This window comes from Littorina saxatilis, linkage group LG1, assembly GCF_037325665.1.
Source record: "Littorina saxatilis isolate snail1 linkage group LG1, US_GU_Lsax_2.0, whole genome shotgun sequence".
In the NCBI taxonomy this organism is placed as follows: domain Eukaryota; kingdom Metazoa; phylum Mollusca; class Gastropoda; order Littorinimorpha; family Littorinidae; genus Littorina; species Littorina saxatilis.
Window position 1 is genome coordinate 89,523,386 of NC_090245.1, and position 19,524 is coordinate 89,542,909.

At 39.8% G+C, this 19,524-nt stretch overlaps 1 protein-coding gene across 3 annotated transcripts in view; it reads left to right on the forward strand.

The window, feature by feature from the left end:
- The window catches only part of LOC138983516 (uncharacterized), a gene marked incomplete at its 3' end in the record, with an annotated part of 72,895 nt that overhangs the window by 30,431 nt on the left and 22,940 nt on the right, over positions 1-19,524 (forward strand). Inside the window, 1 exon segment of one of the 3 annotated variants that reach the window (XM_070356773.1) lies at positions 15,409-16,993. Coding sequence (XP_070212874.1) covers positions 16,884-16,993 — 110 coding nt within the window. The 5' untranslated portion in view covers positions 15,409-16,883. 3 annotated transcript variants of the gene reach the window in all.

The window sequence follows — 19,524 nt, forward strand, 5'->3', positions numbered from 1 at the left end:
TTGATTTGTGAATAATGGACCCCACTGCCTCTATCTGTCTCTGTTTCTCTCTCTCTCTCTCTTCCATACACACACACACACACACACACACACACACACACACACACACACACACACACACACACACACACATATATATATATATACACACACACACACATAAATATATTTACTTACACACACCCACACACACACATTACATATACACACACACATGCACACACACACTCATCCCCAAAACACACACGCCACACAAGCACGCGCACACACACACATATATACACACACGCACGCACGCACATGCACACACACATTCATCCCCAAAACACACACGCACACAAGCACGCGCGCACATACACCCATGTATAAATATATATGCATAAACCGTGGGGCTCGCAAGTTAAAATCTCACATCGTTCATCTGACTACGTAAGTTTTAATATTTTTTTACAATCAGAACTTCCATCTACTTCGTCGAACTTGAAACTTTATCGCCCCGACGCGATAACCTTTCCACAACAGATCACAGTGTAGGCCTAACCAAGTGAAGTTATTGTTGTATAAATTAGCATTCATTAACATATCAAATCACGTATTTAATGAACTTTGGAGCACATTGTAACTAGACTTGCATGCATCCCGCATTGTATCTAAGCAAACTGCACATGCTGAGGTTTGGATTGTGGTTGTTGTTGTTGATGATGATGTGTGTGTGTGTGTGTGTGTGTGTGTGTGTGTGTGTGTGTGTGTGTGTGTGTGTGTGTGTGTGATTTTTTGGGGGAGGGGGGGGTAGACATGCGCTCAGTGAATACAATACTGGGGAGGTTTTAAATGCAAAGGAAATAATACTCCTAGTCGTTAGTCTTTGGAGCTCAACGGAACTTGCATGATTTCGATAAAGTTCTTCTGTAAATTGCGCCTCCATGTTTTTACGTTCGAACGTGCGTTGAACACCCTATAACACCGTCACTGATAATGTTACAATATAATTCAAAAAGGAACGGACATACATTATACAAAACGCCGTAGGCAGTTATATCCATGGAAAAGAACAAAGGCTTTGTTGTTAAGAAACAAAAAGCAAGGAAGACAGAAGGAAAGAAATAAAACACCCACATTTATTTGATTTTAATACGTTGTGTTCTTCTTTAAACTTTAGACATCAAAAAGGCACCGTCTCTCAAAGAAAAAGAACGATTGATAATTTAAAGGCTGACATATATAGTCCTATTTAATTAGTTTAATTACTTCCAGGGTTTTTCCCATCGTTGCGGGGATGTATAAATTAAGCTTCCTGCAAAGTTTTAGGTTTGAAGTCCTTACCAATTACGAGAAATAATTAATTCTTTATTGCATTGTTTAGCAACAGTTCTCCAGGACTTGGGCTATTTTTAGACCGTTGACGTCACTTCGTGACGTTTCGTAAACTAAAGATGGCGTCGGAGACAGTCAAAGTGCGGTTGCGTACAATGGCAAAAAAGATAGAAGTAAACCCGTTTAAAGCTGTCAAAGCCACTAAATCTGCTGAGAAGAGAAAGTGGACTCCTCACCACGCAGCACCAGCGCTGGGTCGCGCTGAAAGAAAGATTGTTTTCGTCAGAGGCCCATCGCTTCAAATTGAGAACCAAGTAAGGTAAGGGCCCCTAATATGGACCACTTTTTGTTTATTGCTGATAACTAGCTTGTTTTCGTGCAAAGAAGTTTCATTTTGTGTTTGGTAGTCCTTCTTTCTTAGGTGAACCGTTAGGCCTAATTAGAGTAAAATAGCTTTGATACACATTCAGCAAAAATTAAATACAGAAAAAATCACAAAGGGTCCATATTAGGAGCCTGGGCGCCTAATATGGACCAGTGAAGCGGCCTTCACGAATCACTGTAAAAAGCCCCCTATATTTCAAAATAACATGATACAAATTAGTGTACAAGTCAGCCTAATTAAAATATGCTCTAGATTTATCTGTTTCGGGTTGATGAGAGCATTATTTGAAGCACACCAGGAAACTAAAGAAGCTTATCAAAAACAGAGTGAAAATAAGTGAAATTATCAACTTCCACGAAAAGAAGACTTTCTGTTGCATTTTTTTTAAATCTCGAGGGCTAGTTATAGGTTATTACCAGCAAGCTTCTTAATGAATTAATGAAAATAGCCTTTAGCTTTTATTTTCTTCGATTTGTTGAAGGTGGTCCATATTAGGGGACTCGCACATACTTTGAGATTTTGCTATTATTTTTTGTTTGCAGTAGAAACTCGGGGTCAACACTGCTAAAATGTAACAAATACGGTTTTAGCTGTCATATATAGCCATTTCTGTTTGATAAAAGCTTTGGCTGTAGACAGAAACGAGTCCTTTTTAGGCGGCAAATTTAGAGTGAACGCTGCCAAAAGTGAAAAAAGAGAAAAAGCCTAACGGTTTTGAGATTTGTGTTTCTGCAACTGTTTTGACATGTGCAAGTTATCCAGAGAGGGTGAATACAGCGAATAAAACATTTTTGAGCGCCGTCAGTTGGTGGTGGTCCATATTAGGAGCCGGTCCATATTAGGAGCCCTTCCCCTACAAAGGGGATACTGAACTCGCCAAAGTTTTGCTGGACACGTGAGTACATAGGCCTATTAGAAAATTAGATGTACTTGTAGCTTGTCAGCTGAAGCCTGTGGCCTTATTCTTGCGAATATGTGCTGTGAGAGATCGTATATTTCCGCCTGCGCAATTTCCGGAAAACATCCACTTTCACTTTGAGACTGTTCTGTTTACAATCGACACTATCAACACCACTTTGCAATACTGAAATAATGTTTTCTGTGTTCGAAAGCTACAGTCAATCGTTATTATATCCCCTTAGGTACAGTTTTATAACATGAATTAATTAATGAACGCTACGAATATGGCAGCCTTTAAAGTTACGCCATAACTCTCACAAACTTTGACGATCATTACCAAGGCTTCTAAGACGCGAGCCGGACTTTGGTTTGTTTATCGCTTAGACTTGACTGGCAAAATGCAACACTGAAGTGGCCAAGCTGTTACCGAGAGCTACAGGCGGTTTTTTTTTATTAAGTTTTGCACAGAGCTAACTATCGATGGATTTGTGCTGATTTCGAGGATGAGAGGAAGGAGGTGGAGGGGCGGGGCTGGGGTGGAAGGGATGGGGAAGACGTCATCTGTTGTCAACAAAATCATGTGTGGGAGTTTAAAGAAAAATCATGGATACTAATGAAGAAAAGTGTTGGTGATGATGGAGTGATTCGATTCTGTAGTTTCTTTTTGGCTCAGGTAAGTGTAGCCTATGCGATGCTAACTTTTGTCTGTCTGTGCGTGTGTATGTGTGTATGTGTGTGATAGAAACTTTAACATTTGACTGAACACCGAAATACTAATTTTACCTGGTTATTATCCAAGCAACAGCTTCAAAGTATCGAAGCAATGATCAACATTTCGTCGGCACGTATGTAGTTAAAGTGGGTATCCAAAGAAAACGGTGGTGGTTTTTTTTTTTTTTTTTTTGGGGGGGGGGGGGGTAAAAACAGGTGACTGGTTTGTGTCGTGTGTGGTATGTAGACCAGGTCAGGGGTCAAGGTTAAGTCAGATCGCGTGAAGGATTGTGGTATAGATACAGTTCTCACCCAGCTGCAGTTCGCCGATTCGGGGAAGACGATTTCACATTGTTCGGTTTCGTAGCTCCAGAAAAATAGATAAAGAAGATACCAAAGGAGATTTCCTACAGGTTGATCTGCACAGCGTGTTTCCAGTGTGTGCGCGAGGAAGCGCTGTCGAAAGCGCAGTGTCGATCTGGCAGTCGTGTCCCCGTAAGTAGGCTACAGACAGACAGATCTAGATCTAGTGTCTCCCACTCTTGCACCGTGTCACTTATGCTTACTGTGTGTGTGTATGTGTGACGGAGTGAATGAGTTTGTGTTAGGCCAAAAAAAAAAGGTGTGGTTACGGTAACATAGCCAAACAAAATAGGGTAGGAAGGTAGGCAATCACTTTTTTTTTATTTTACTTTTTTTTCTAGTGTGTACAAATTAAACCTACTTGACAGGGAAATATGTGTGCGACTCGGGCGCTTTTGCTTTCATTGCGTTTTCTGCACTCGTTTACTTGTTTTTTTGTGTATTTTTTTGACAAATGTAATAAAAAGTTATAGGGTCGGCCCCAAAATATAGGGTAGGTCGGGTTACCGTAACCACACCTATTTTTTTTTTAGGCCTTACTGTTTGTCGATTTCTTACGGGGGGCAGAGCTTGTTGCAAAGACGACCGTATGGCATTTTAGAGGGTCTTTCGACTATCCCATTAATGTTGTTACTGACGAACTACATCTGGTGATTTGAATACAAGTAAAGTACTCAACAAACTCCATAGACACAATCGGTCCCGTAAGAGGTATATCTAGAGTGGGTAGCTATTTTCTAGTGTCTATTCGAACTTGAAGTGCACCTCATAAATAGCACAGTAGGTCAAGTGAAGGAAAAGACGATGAAGAGAATGGAGAACAATTTTGTATTACAAAATGCAAAAAGGAAAAGGGGAGGAGAATGGGAAGCTTGTTGAAGGTGTGCGTGCTTCGGCAAGCTTTTCCTTATTTATCATTTAAGGCTGGAGTCTATCCCCCAGGAAAGTGATTACACATTTTTTTAAGTGATTTTTTTCTGTAAGTTCAAGGAATGCTTAAGCAAGAAATAATAAACAAAACTGGGCTTAACGCTCTCACTTTTTAAGATAATAAACGAAACTTGAATATGGGGTATGAAGACAAACTATCGGGTTTTTTTTTTACCGAGGGGGTTAATCATAAACAAGTATACATGCTTTCTTTGAATCATGTCCTAGCCCCAGGTAGGATCACCTAGAACAGAATTTATTTTCAGAGTCAGATGTGGTCAATGCCAGTCTGAAGCACTTAATGTGCTCTTCTATTGTTAAGGTAAAAGACAGGCTAGACTTGTATTAACGGTGACCTCTTTTTGAAGACCTACTTGATGACAGATTGAGCCTCTGTAGCCAATGCCTTCATGATGTACACGATTCATTTCTTCATGATGTACACGATTCATTTCTTCATGATGTACACGATTCATTTCTTCATGATGTACAAGTTCCTTCATCATGTATCAATTCCTTCCTTCATGAAGTAACAATTCCTTAATGATTTACTAATTCATTCTTTAATGACATATCAACAATTCCTTCCTTCATGATGTATCAATTCCTTAATGATTTACTAATTCATTCTTTAATGACATATCAACAATTCCTTCCTTCATGATGTATCAATTCCTTAATGATTTACTAATTCATTCTTTAATGACATATCAACAATTCCTTCCTTCATGATGTATCAATTCCTTAATGATTTACTAATTCATTCTTTAATGACATATCAACAATTCCTTCCTTCATGATGTATCAATTCCTTAATGATTTACTAATTCATTCTTTAATGACATATCAACAATTCCTTCCTTCATGATGTATCAATTCCTTAATGATTTACTAATTCATTCTTTAATGACATATCAACAATTCCTTCCTTCATGAAGTAACAATTCCTTAATGATTTACTAATTCATTCTTTAATGACATATCAACAATTCCTTCCTTCATGATGTATCAATTCCTTAATGATTTACTAATTCATTCTTTAATGACATATCAACAATTCCTTCCTTCATGATGTATCAATTCCTTCCTTCATGATGTATTCATTTATTTATTTCCAGACGTAACGATTCATTCCATGATGACGTACCGATACCTCCTTTCATGATATCACGATTCATTCCTTCATGCAGCATGTATGCCTTCCTTCATGATCATTTCTTCATGATATATTGATTTCTTCCTTCATGATGTATAGATTCAGTCCTTCATGATGCATAGATTCAGTCCTTCGTGATTGAACGATTCATTTCTTCATGATATATTGATTTCTTCCTTCATGATGTATAGATTCAGTCCTTCATGATGTATAGATTCAGTCCTTCATGATGTATAGATTCAGTCCTTCATGATGTATAGATTCAGTCCTTCATGATGTATAGATTCAGTCCTTCATGATGTATAGATTCAGTCCTTCATGATGTATAGATTCAGTCCTTCATGATGTATAGATTCAGTCCTTCATGATGTATAGATTCAGTCCTTCATGATGTATAGATTCAGTCCTTCATGATGTACAGATTCAGTTCTTCATGATGTACAGATTCAGTCCTTCAAGACCCTTCATGAAAATTAGTTTCTGCCTTTATGATGTTCAACTTTCTTCCCTCGCAGCAAGTCCTTCACAATGTTCCTATTCTTTTTCTTTTAGATGGTCCAATTCCTTTTTACATTTAGTCAAGTTTTGACTAAATGTTTTAACGAGGGTCGTGGTGTATGTGTGTGTGTGTGTCTGTCTGTGTGTGTGTCTGTCTGTGTGTGTGTGTGTTGTGTGTCTGTCTGTGTGTGTGTGTGTGTGTAGAGCAATTCAGAGTAAACTACTGGACCGATCTTTATGAAATTTTACATGAGAGTTCCTGGGTATGATATCCCCAGACTTTTTTTCTTTTTTTCGATAAATGTCTTTGATGACGTCATATCCGGCTTTTTGTAAAAGTTGAGGCGGCACTGTCACACCCTCATTTTTCAATCAAATTGATTGAAATTTGTGCGACGAAGGCCGGACTTCGGTATTGTATTTCAGCTTGGTGCCTTAAAAATTAATTAATGAGTCATTAAAAATCTGAAAATTGTAATTACAATTTGTTTTTATATTAAACGATCCAAAATTACGTTCATCTTATTCTTCATCATTTCCTGATTCCAAAAACATATAAATATGTTATATTCGGATCAAAAACAAGCTCTGAAAATTAAAAAATATAAAAATTATGATCAAAATTAAATTTCCGAAATCGATTTAAAAACAATTTCATCTTATTCCTTTTCGGTTCCTGATTCCAAAAACATATAGATATGATATGTTTGGATTAAAATCACGCTCAGAAAGTTAAAACGAAGAGAGGTACAGAAAAGCGTGCTATGCAGCACAGCGAAACCACTACCGCGCTAAACAGGCTCGTCAGTTTCACTGCGTTTTGCACGATCAGCGGACTACGGTCATTGTGAAAAAATGCAGTGGGTTCAGTTTCATTCTGTGAGTTCCACAGCTTGACTAAATGTAGTAATTTCGCCTTTCGCGACTTGTTTTACTAATCAATAAGATAAGAAAGGTTAAATTATGGAAACGTTTCATTCAAAACAAAAGAAAACATTACAAGAACTTCGTGACCTATCGTCAACTATCGACAAAACTGACAACAAGCAATGATAACTGATGCTATGTATTATCTCAGAGTATGGATGTGATAAGTCCAAGATGGTCGAAGCAATAACCATTTAATTAGTTTAGTCTTGAATTAAACGTTCCAGTAATTTAACCTTTCTTACTTTGTGATGCTTTATTTGGAACGTTTGCAGTTCATCTGGTTCGGATTCCTACTTTTACGATGTACCTTTTGTTTTTTTTACTTCATGATGTACCAATTACTTCCTTCATTGACTTCTTCTTTCTTGATACACCTATTGGTTTACTCATCAGGTTATGTTCATGAACTTCTTTTAACATAATATACAAGGTGTGCAAATTTGCGCAATTCCCCCAAAGTAGCCGTGGTATAAACTAGATCCAGACAATCTACATGTTACTTAATTATGTACAGTACATCCTGTCCAAACGGTCTACATAAAACACGGAAGATAGCGCTCGGCGAGTGTCTTGTGCTGAGGCGGATCAACGGGTAATGGAGGGGTGGGTTCAAAACTGGGACTGGGGGTGGAATTGCCGCCTATCAGGGTGTCCAGACGCTGAAGATAATGTTACTTAATGAGGTGCACTGTAGGCCTCTCCTGGAAGATAAGGTTAATAACTAGTGGGAATCTATTCCTATTTTATGTATATCTTTAAGACGGCAATGTGACACTGTCACAGAAGATTTTCTCTTTTTTTTTTGGGGGGGGGGGGGCGGATCCCCTGGAACACCCACCCCCCTCCCCCCCCCCCCAGATCCGCCCCTGCTGGGTTTTAATGGCTGTGTTGATTGTCTCTCACATCTGCCGCAACCTTATGATAAAGAGGTTCAGAGAGGCACGTTGAGGAACTAATACAGGATACATGTGTTGCCTACTGATTGCACCATCTGCTGTTTAATCTTAATTAAAAAGATGCGCGGGAAGCGGACACACGTGCACTCTTGCGTAGGTACACACACACACACACACACACACACACACACACACACACACACACACACACACACACACACACACACACACACACACACACACACACACACACACACAGGAAAGGAGACATACAGACAGACAGGAAGACAGAAGTAACTGTATATACCTACAAAACGTACTCACACCGGGCATGAGGAGAGCGTAGAGTTTAAAAGTCAAAATGTGTGACAGCGAGTAATCATGTGTGAAAAAAGTAGGACATACTCGTCAAAGTATTTGACAGGCACTTCTCGCACATCTTTAAACTTTGCTTTAAAGCGTCGTGTATCCACAGTTAAAAAATCGCCTGAACATTCATGCTCTCTCTGTCTGTCTGTCTGTCTGTCTGTCTGTCTCTGTCTGTCTGTCTGTCTCTGTCTGTCTGTCTGTCTGTCTGTCTGTCTCTCTCTCTCTCTCTCTCTCTCTCTCTCTCTCTCTCTCTCTCTCTCTGTGTACCATAAGGTGGTTATCTCTCTCTCTCCTTGCCTTATTTGTACCTTTTAACGTTTCAGTAGATAAATGTACCTAATTAATTTCATAACATGACTTATGTAACGATGCTACATGCTATTACTTGCAACGTAGTTGCTTCATTGACTCCTCAGTTTCACGGATTTTTTCTTCCCTCGAAGTTTCACACGTTTTTTTGTTGCTTGAAACAGTTTTCATTATACCTTTGACAATAATATGTCATGTTCGTTTGTATGTATATTTTTGTTTGTTTAGTCTGTTAATCGTTTGCTTGTTTGTCGTTTGTTTTTATTACTTCTTTAATTGATATTCCAACATTTTTAAAACGTATTATCATTAGATTAAACCCTTTCATGGGCGAGGGCTGGATGTAAAAAAGCACCTGTTTGCTTATGCCATTACCCTCGTAAATATAGAATTTGTCATTGTCATTGTCATTGTCATTGTCTCCCCCTCCCTCTCTCTCTCTCTCTCTCTCTCTCTCTCTCTCTCTCTCTCTCTCTCTCTCTCTCTCTCTCTCTCTCTGAGCACCATAAGGTGGTGCTCTCTCTCTCGCGCACTCTCTCTCTCTCTCTCTCTCTCTTTCTCTCTCTCTGCAACATAAAGTGGTTCTCTCTCTCTCTCTCTCTTTCTCTCTCTCTCTCTCTCTCTCTCTCTCTCTCTCTCTCTCTCTCTCTCTCTCTGAGCACCATAAGGTGGTGCTCTCTCTCGCGCGCTCTCTCTCTCTCACTCTCTCTCTTTTTCTCTTTCTCTCTCTCTCTCCCTCTCTCTCTCTCTCTCTCTCTCTGTGTCCAGTTCGCTGTCTTTCTCTTTGTAGAACTCTTTGCCTATTTGGGGTGTGTGGCAATGTCTGAAGAGCAGTGTGAATCTTTGATCTCCTATGGAAAAGAACACTCTGATTTACCCCTTCATGTGTCAGATGAAAAAGTTCGATGTGAGTTCTTCGCGGATGACTCTTCTGTTCACACCAGTCAAAAATCTTTGGAATCCGTCAACTCTTCTCTTCAAACAAGTGTGGATGAAATCACTGAGTGGTGCGTTTCTAATGCAATGATCATTCATCCGATTAAAACAAAGAGTATGGTGATAACCACGAGGCAAAACAAAAACACCAATTAAGTCCTTTACAATTACAACTGTCAGTTGGTTCAACTCAAGTGCAGCAAGTTAGGGAACATAGATTATTGGGTGTTACCATTGATCAAGAGTTGAAATGGCAAACTCATTTGAGTTATATTTGCAAACTAGTATACATTTTTTTTTATTTTTTTTTTTTTACCTGTTATCAAAATTAGGGCATTACGCAGATTCTGCAGCACTCAAAATGTTCTATTACGCCCACATAATGCCTCATTTAAACTTCGCATCGACACTTTGGGATAACTGCAGTGATGTTCATTTAAAAAGACTCAATTCCCTGCATCGCCGAGCTGCAAAACTTATTCTGCATGATTTGAATAGGTCCACGGATGATAAACTAAAGCTCCTGAATTTCCTCCCCTTGAAAGATCAGTTGACGTTAAACAAGGCTTTGTTCATGTATAACATTCCAACTGACGACTGTCCTAAATATTTGCAATCACATTTCAAACATGCCACAAAAAGATATGGGTCCCAAAAAATCATCCCTCCTATACCTCGCATAGACCTCTACAAATCGAGCTTAGCCTTCTCGGGAGCGTTTCTCTGGAACTCCTTCCCCCAACAGATAAGAAATGCAACTTCAGTGAAAATGTTTAAGAGACAGTCACGTTCACACATCATTCGTGAATGAAATGTCTTGTTCGATTGTTATTTTGTTAAACATTTTGTACTAGTGTTAACGGATGTGTAGCTGATCGGAGCAACTTTATTCCCAAATGAAAGGTATAACTATGTCAATGTAATTTTGTAATTTTTGAGTTCTCCTTATGTAATTCCTTAAATGCACATTGTGTTGCATTCCATACAATGTATTTCTGTATTTTATATGATTGAATTTATATTTTTTATGTGCGTCTGTCTTTATGTGTTGTATAAAGGACAGGTTGGAAGAATAGGCTTTGCCTAAAACCTTTATCCTTTTGTAATAAAGTTCTGAGTCTGAGTCTCTCTCTCTCTCTATCTCTCTATCTGTCTCTCTCTCTCTCTCTCTCTCTCTATCTCTGTCTCTCTCTCTCTCTCTCTTACTCATCTTCTTTCTCCTGTAAGCCAACCATCGAAATCCTCTTGCACCACACGCACACACAAAAAACGACAGTCGTAGATTGATGTGGGTGACACAGGCAGCCGATTACTAATGTATCTCTGTAAGCACGTGATTACCAATCGTATCTTACAAATGGTATCACGCTATAGGTATTGCAACGATTAAACCGCTCATTTACCAGCCGTTGGCAAATATGACATGACCTATAGTAGGAGCGTAATTGATCTGTCCATTTTTCATATACCTTTTAGGCAGTAATTAAACGGGAAAAAATCCAAATATCTGGTCCTGCTGTTGACAAAAACTGCGTACCAAACGGACCAGTAAACATAAAATATAGAAGAGGTTTGTAATGTACAGCATCGCAGATCCTGTGTTGATGATAATGTTCATTCACGTTGGGCCTTTCGTTTATCCTGAACTAAAAACAGCTCTTTTTACACCTGCTGGTCAACATTGTTAGGCCAAAAAAAAAAAAATTGGTGTGGTTACGGTAACCTAGCCAAAAAAAATAGGGTAGGAAGGTAGGCAATCACTTTTGTTTTTGTTTAAACTTTTGTTTCTAATGTGTACAAATTAAACCTACTTGACAGGGAAATAAGTGTGCGACTCGGGCGCTTTCGCTTTCATTGCGTTTTCTGGATTCGGTTTTTTTTCTTTTTTTTTCTTTTTTTGACAAATGTAATAAAAAGTTATAGGGTCGGCCCCTAAAAATAGGGTAGGTCAGGTTACCGTAACCACACCTATTTTTTTTTTAGGCCTTATTTACGAGTCATCGAGCCTGGCTAAGGAAAGGCAACGACTACAGGAAGTCGCTGTACAGCAACAACAAATAAGAACAGAAAAAAAAGAATAGAATGAAATAGGTGAGCATGACTCACTTCATAATGTTTGCTCCGTTCAAATGTCATCGAGCCAACGACCTGGATATTCCCAGTACCGTTAATAGTCACGGTCTGCGTTGTTACGTTAGGAATGACGTCACAATCACTGTCATTATTTTTATCACCGATTTTCCGAAATGCGCAGCAATTGTATGCTACTCGTGAGGTATAGTAGAACGCAGCGCTGATGCAATTTTTGTGTGTTGTCGATGGACAAAGCTATTGAAGGTGGACTGGAATGTCATTGGCCGTCTTGTAAGCATGGGTGACGTCGTTTTTTTACATTTAGTCAAGTTTTGACTAAATGTTTAAACATAGAGGAGGAATCGAGACGAGGGTCGTGGTGTATGTGTGTGTGTGTGTGTGTAGTCTGTCTGTGCGTGTGTGTGTGTAGAGCGATTCAGAGTAAACTACTGGACCGATCTTTATGAAATTTTACATGAGAGTTCCTGGGTATGATATCCCCAAACGGTTTTTTCGTTTTTTCGATAAATGTCTTTTATGACGTCATATCCGGCTTTTTGTAAAAGTTGAGGCGGCACTGTCACACCTTCATTTTTCAATCAAATTGATTGAAATTTTGGCCAAGCAATCTTCGACGAAGGCCGGACTTCGGTATTGCATTTCAGCATGGAGGCTTAAATTAATGAGTTTGGTCATTAAAAATCTGAAAATTGTAATTACAATTAATTTTTTTATAAAATGATCCAAAAATACTTTTATTTTATTCTTTATCATGTTATGATTCCAAAAACATATAAATATGTAATATTCGGATTAAAAACAAGCTCTGAAAATTAAAAATATAAAAATTATGATCAAAATTAAATTTCCGAAATCGTTTTAAAAACTATTTCATCTTATTCCTTGTCGGTTCCTGATTCCAAAAACATATAGATATGATATGTTTGGATTAAAAACACGCTCAGAAAGTTAAAACGAAGAGAGGTACAGTAAAGCGTGCTATGAAGCACAGCGCAATCGCTACCGCGCCAAACAGGCTCGTCACTTTCACTGCCTTTTGCACTAGCGGCGGACTACGTTCAGTTTCATTCTGTGAGTTCCACAGCTTGACTAAATGTAGTAATTTCGCCTTACGCGACTTGTTTCTATCACTTTTTTTCTCCCTTCTTACCCACACACTCAACTATTTTTCAATAGAGAGTACGTCTTCCTTCCTTACAACCTTTTGTTTACTTGATTGCTTTGATCTTTCATTTCTTTCTTCCTTATAACATCTTAATGTTGTGGCATCGTTCTACGACTTTGTTTTTTCAATGAGCAGCAATAAAGTAAGAAAGAAATAACCACATGAAGAGAAAGACAAAGGAAAGAGACAAAGTAATGAAGAAAAGCAGACAAAATAAAAGACAAACAACAACAACAATAACAACAACAAAGAGACAACAGAGAAAAAAAAGGAAAAGAACCAAAAGGAAAAAGGGAAAATATAAGAGAGTACAGAACAGTTAAGGAAAGAGGAACAGAACGAAAATTGTCCGTCGTCAGGAAGACATGGTGACTTTGGGTCAATAACAGGAAGAAAAAAAACGCACCCTTGCGTGCTGCTTAAGACATTGTTATTGCATTAAAACGATGGGTTGTCTTCTGTGATTGATGCGATCAGCAATTAGCCTATGCCCTACCCTCCCACCCACCACCCACCAATCCACGACCACCTCCCAACGCCTCCACCCCCCTAATATTTCTTGCACGAAAATAGCTTCTCTAACCTGTTTTTGGACTGCAAAGATGGAGGGTAGATAAAAACTTTTTGTGTGTTTCATAAAGTTTTGCCCTGGAGCGTTATAAAAGCCAAGGGACCGGCATTGATTTAAACGAATGTTACGCTCTCATTGGTTGATAGTTTAGACACGTTCAGACTCGTCTGTTAAATTTGTTCGATTTAAAATTTAAAAAATGATGCAACGGTACGGAATATAGGTTAGTGGTTATATCGGCGGTATGATATTCACATCATCGGTGCTGCGCCCATTTTTGAAACCGATCTGTATTGGTGATAACATTTTAGTTCGAGGTTTTGTTGTGGGAAACGCTTTAGTTTTCTTTTCCCGAGTGTTAGTTCTGCAGTTGCTGTGTTACTGAACGTGCAAATATTGTGTAATTTGATGCCGCGAAGTGCTGTGGCCTCAAACCATGAAGTGCGCAAGGTGTGCTTTTCTCACTCAGAGAAGTGTTGTGTGTGTTTTTTCTCACCCAGTAATATTTTCAATACGCAGGCGACTTTATGTACGTGTGAAAGATGCAGGGTGTTCTTAAATCAGTTTTATCTTTGAGTGCTGGGTTAACAACCCGTTATGATCTGATGAACCTTTTTCTTGGAAGAACACTTCAATTTCGATGTGAAATCTTGATCGATCGAGAGTATTACAATCAAGGGGGACGTGTGTCTTGGGAATCACACGTACACCCAGGATTATTTCTGTCTGCTTTCTTCAACTGCCCATGTAATTTTAATAATCCTCTATAGAATGTGAGGTAGGCTCAGGAATAGTAACATTATCTTCAGAACAAGTGCATCTCTATTATGGTCACAGATGCACATATAGAGTGACATTTCCGTTTAGAAATGAAATAATGCCAGTAAAGACGGTTTGCTCTTTAGTATGTCCATATTTTTGTCGGCTTCGAATCTTAACTTCCGCTGATGTCTGCAAACCAAGTAAGCAGAATAAAAAGCTGGCAAATGATTTTGTTCTAACGGTCATAAAATTACGGACTTTTCTTGACAAAAATCAAAAGATACGTTTGATTTTGAAACTATCACCCATGTCAAATTGCAAAATTAATTCTCTAAACTTTGTTACTCAGTACAAAAAGCCGTCAGGGTGATGACTTTTGTTGTGTTTAAATGTTTCTACCGTATGCAAAGCTTGAACAGATCTGTGTTGAACAGGAAGGGTTTTTTAGTTGTGGTTTTTTTAAAGAGGATTTTTTTTTTGGTTGACTTTTCTCATTAGTTTTTTTGATCTGTACGAGTCGTGAACATACTTTGAAATTTATTTTTCATTCGATAACCTGCTGCAAAAAATTCGCATTCCAAGTTATGATCGGGAAGCAAAAAATCAGTCCACAGTTCTCGTGTGTGTTTGAACAACTCCCACATTATTGTATTTTAAAGGATTCGTCTAAATAAATGCCAAAAAATGTGTCATGTTTTAAAGTATACACTAAATTTGAAAAATAGCACGTTGCTGGATACTCGACAGCTTGAACAAAGTCTTTTATAATCTTACAGCGTCAATAGTCGACGATTTTCCCCCGACCATCACCAAACATCTGCTGGTCGATGTGAATGCGTGATGTATTGTGTAAAAAAATCCATCTCACACGGCATAAATAGATCCCTAGGCCCTGCGCCTTGAGTCCGAGTCTGGAGATACGCGCGCGATATAAGACTTCATAATAACAAACATAGCCATCATAAACACGTGTTGTTGCTGCTTCTGGACTGTATTTTCTCTTCACACAATAACTATTATTCCAGCTGTCTGCAGCCACCAGACTTTACACATGTTCGATCGCAACGAAGAACGACTGACTGACAAAGAAAGGCAATGTTTAGACTGGTATGAGAGATGAAGAAGAGCGAACAGCAATGTTTGGTATGGTACTATACAGGAGAGCAAAAGAAGTGATTGGCAATGCTCACTCTGGTACAGTAGGAGGCTAGAGACTTCCGCCAGACTTTACGCATGTTCGATCGCAACGAAGAACGACTGACTGACAAAGAGAGGCAATGTTTAGACTGGTATGAGAGATGAAGAAGAGCGAACAGCAATGTTAATAGTATGGTATGCAGGAGAGCAAAAGAAGCGATTGGCAATGCTCACTGTGGTACAGTAGTGGGATAGAAACGAATAGCTAGCTGCATCATCTGTTGTTGGCAATCGATCTCACACTGTGTGTGGGCAACGCGGGTGCAGGGACAAGTCACGCTCAATTCGGCGTGTGGTGAAAACCACCTCCATAGTCAGAGGAGCCGAAGAAAATATTGAAGGACAGGACCTCCAGATATAATGTCTGGAAGCTTATGGCTGGGTGCGTTCACAGAGGACTGATGCAACAGTGTCTAGAATCGGCCACAGTTTGGATATATATGAAGAAATGCCGAATTTATCGAGCGGTTACAGCTGCCTGTACGTTGTTGAATTTGGGTGAAACGAATCGATGAACTAACTTGATGGATTCTCTCAGGGGTGTGTCTGTGTAGGCCAGAGACTGATGCAAGTTTGATTTTGTCTGCAGTTTCATGTGTGGACACACGACGAAGTTCAGCTGTGAAGGGCTGATACAGTTCTGGCATTAACTGTCAATCACATGTGCTTTATTTTCGATGGATTAACTAGTAAAGGGGTTCGAATTTTAGAAAGGCGTGTTGAGGTGTTGCCGTGAAAGTTCAAAACAGGGGGAAATCCCGTGGAGGCTGCTGATGTCATCCTCGTCAGTTCTGTTCAGGTTGCGACGTTTTATGAAGTAAGCTTATGCAGTGATCATCTGTTGGTTTCAGCCCTCGGGTGTAACGCTTACGCTTTTTTGTGATTTTTAAAAAATTTTTTTTTTACCTTTACAGGAAGGACGAGTTCGTTGATCCGTGAGTAATATAAATCGCTAGAGACTGAGACCGAGATGCTGATATTGACATGTTGAAAACGCAGCGGCGTTTCAAAACCTGTATTATTGACAAATCAGCAAACATTCAAACCTACATTTTGTTTCCTCTCGTGGCTTTCAGTTTTGAGAACAATACCCAAGCTAAAAAACACACAAAAGCAACAACACTTTATTGTCAACAGAACAACAAATGATGGCGTTTGGCTCCATCTTGGAATAGATTTAGCCCTAGAGTACATTGTGAAGACCGGTAATACACATTCCAAATATGTTAATGTATGTGTACTTGTAACAGCTACAATGTCGTGTGGTTCACACCTGTGTACCCAGCTCATGATTCAAGCAATTGTTCTATACACCTTAATAGAAGGCTGTACTGTGCCTGTACTTCGCGTATATTGCTGTTTTGGACTTTTGCAATGAATGTAGAAAAATAGCAAACATGTCCAAGATCTACGACGTGTACGCGCCCAAGGTGTTCGCTGAGAATGTTGGACCTGCTCCGCACACCAGGAGTCTCATATCGTCAAGCAAGTCCAAACAATGTGCTAGGTATGTGTTTCTATAGACGTGTGCATGTGTGTGTGTGTGTGTGTGTGTATGTGTGTGTGTGTCCGTCTGTGTGTGTGTGTGTGCATGTGTGTCCGTCTGTGTTTGTGTTTGTGTGTGTGTGTGTGTGTGTGTGTGTGTGTGTGTGTGTGTGTGTGTGTGTGTGTGTGTGTGTCTCAGTCTCCCTGTCTCTGTCTCTGTCTCTCGCTCTCTCCTTTTTATTTCTGCCTCTGTGCGTGTCTGTCTGTTTGTCTGTCTGTCTCTCTCTCATTCTCTCTCTCTCTCTTTCTCTCTCTCTCTCTCTCTGTTTCTCTGTATGTCTCTTACTCTCTCTTTCGCTCTCTCTCTCTCTTTTCTCTCTCTCTCTCTCTCTCTCTCTCTCTGTTTCTCTGTATGTCTCTCACTCTCACTCGGTCTGTCCTTATCTTTGCTATATGTCTTTGTCACGCTCTGTTTCTGTCTCTATCTCGATCTCACGTTCTCTCTATCACTCTCTCTCTCTCTCTCTGTCTCTCTCTCTCTCTCTCTCTCTCTCTCTCACTCGGTCTGTCCTCGTCTTTGCTATGTGTCTCAGTCACTCTCTGTCTCTGTCTCTTTCTCTCTTTCCACCTCCAGCCCCCTCCCCTTGTACTACAAACTAAATTATATACTTTTCATTCATCAGACTGATTTGTTAGAAAAGTTTGACCGATGTCATGAATTCCCTTATTTTTACTCCTGGTAGCATGGTGTTGTCGTAAGGTTATGGATTCTGTGATCATCGGTTTGGGTGTACACAAGACAATCTATGGACAGTTTTCTTCTTCATTTGTTTATTCGAGGATGTTATTACACCTCCGGTATAGGGGTGTGTATAGGATTCGGTCCATGTGTTTGTTTGTGTGTTTGTGTTCGCATATAGATCTCAAGAATGAACGGACCGATCGTCACCAGGTTCTATACATTCCTGAGACGGTCCTTACAAAAATTGGGACCAGTCAAACACACGGTTAGGGAGTTATTGGTGGATTAAGATTCTACAAGGACTTATAGAGGGACATATTAATGGTCAAAGGGAAATAACCTTCTCAGTTGGTGGCAGTGAGAATGGTAAGGACGGGGGTGTTTTTCCTACCTCGGAGGAATTTCTTGTTCCTGTAGGCTTACGTGTGCGGATGTGGACGTTGTACGGCAGTCATGCCTCATCGATTATTACTGTGCACATAATAATTGCCCTCTGAATTGATGAACACAAACTGAGGGGCATACAGAAGATACGGAAGCTATTGTGTGTTATGTTCATTTTCACCTGAGGCACGATTGCCTCAGTATTGATGTTATTTTTGAATATCTCTACGTCATACCTTTAGTACTAAGTACCTAGCGACATACTGATTTGTGTGTGTGTGTGTGTGTGTGTGTGTGTGTGTGTGTGTGTGTGTGTGTGTGTGTGTGTGTGTGTGTCACAGTGTGTTTGTCAGTGTGTTTGTGTGCCTGTGTGTGTATGTGTGTGTGTGTGTGTGTGTGTGTGTGTGTGTGTGTATGTGTGTGTATGTGTGCGTGTGTGTAGCGACAGACTGATGTGTGTGTGTGTGTGTGTGTGTGTGTGTGTGTGTGTGTGTGTGTGTGTGTTTTAACAACGGAAACGACGTGTGTGCGTTTGTGTGGCTACCTGTATGCATGCGTGCGTGTGTGTGTGTGGGAGGGGGCGTGTGGAAGTGCTCGTGTGTGTGTTTTGACAGTGAACAACAACAACATTTCCTGTTTTGAAGGTACAGGTATTTTTAGGATTATAATGCGTTTCCTAACCGTGTGTGTGTTTTAACAGCGGAAATGAAATATTTCGAGAACAACAACAACAACATTTCCTGTTTTGAAGGTACAGGTATTTTCAGTATATGATGGGTTGCATTTTGTTTGTTTGTTTGTTTGCTTAACGCCCAGCCGACCACAATCAGGGCGGTGCTGCTTTGACATTTAACGTGCGCCACACACAAGACAGAAGTCGCAGCACAGGCTTCATGTCTCACCCAGTCACATTATTCTGACACCGGACCAACCAGTCCTAGCACTAACCCCATAATGCCAGACGTCAGGCGGAGCAGCCACTAGATTGCCAATTTTAAAGTCTTAGGTATGACCCGGCCGGGGTTCGAACCCACGACCTCCCGATCACAGACGGGCGCCTTACCACTAGGCCACCGTGCCGATATGGGTTGCATTACTGTGTGTGTGTTTTAACAGCGGAAATGAAGAATTTCGAGAACAACAACAACATTTCTTGTTTTGAAGGTACAGGTATTTTCAGGATATAATGCGTTTCATTACCGTGGTTGCGGAAGTGAGGTAAGCGGTGTGGTGTCACGTGCCCAAGTATTTACAAAACAGGAAATGAAGTAATAGCAGAGTGATAATATACAAAGCGACGACTGGTAGATCTTTTGTAACGTATGCCCATAACGATCAGAAGGAGTCAAGTAGAGGTCACTGGAGGAGACTGAGGTACCTCATCGATGGCCTGTCGCTGTGCATAACATCTAGCAGAGTCCAATGTT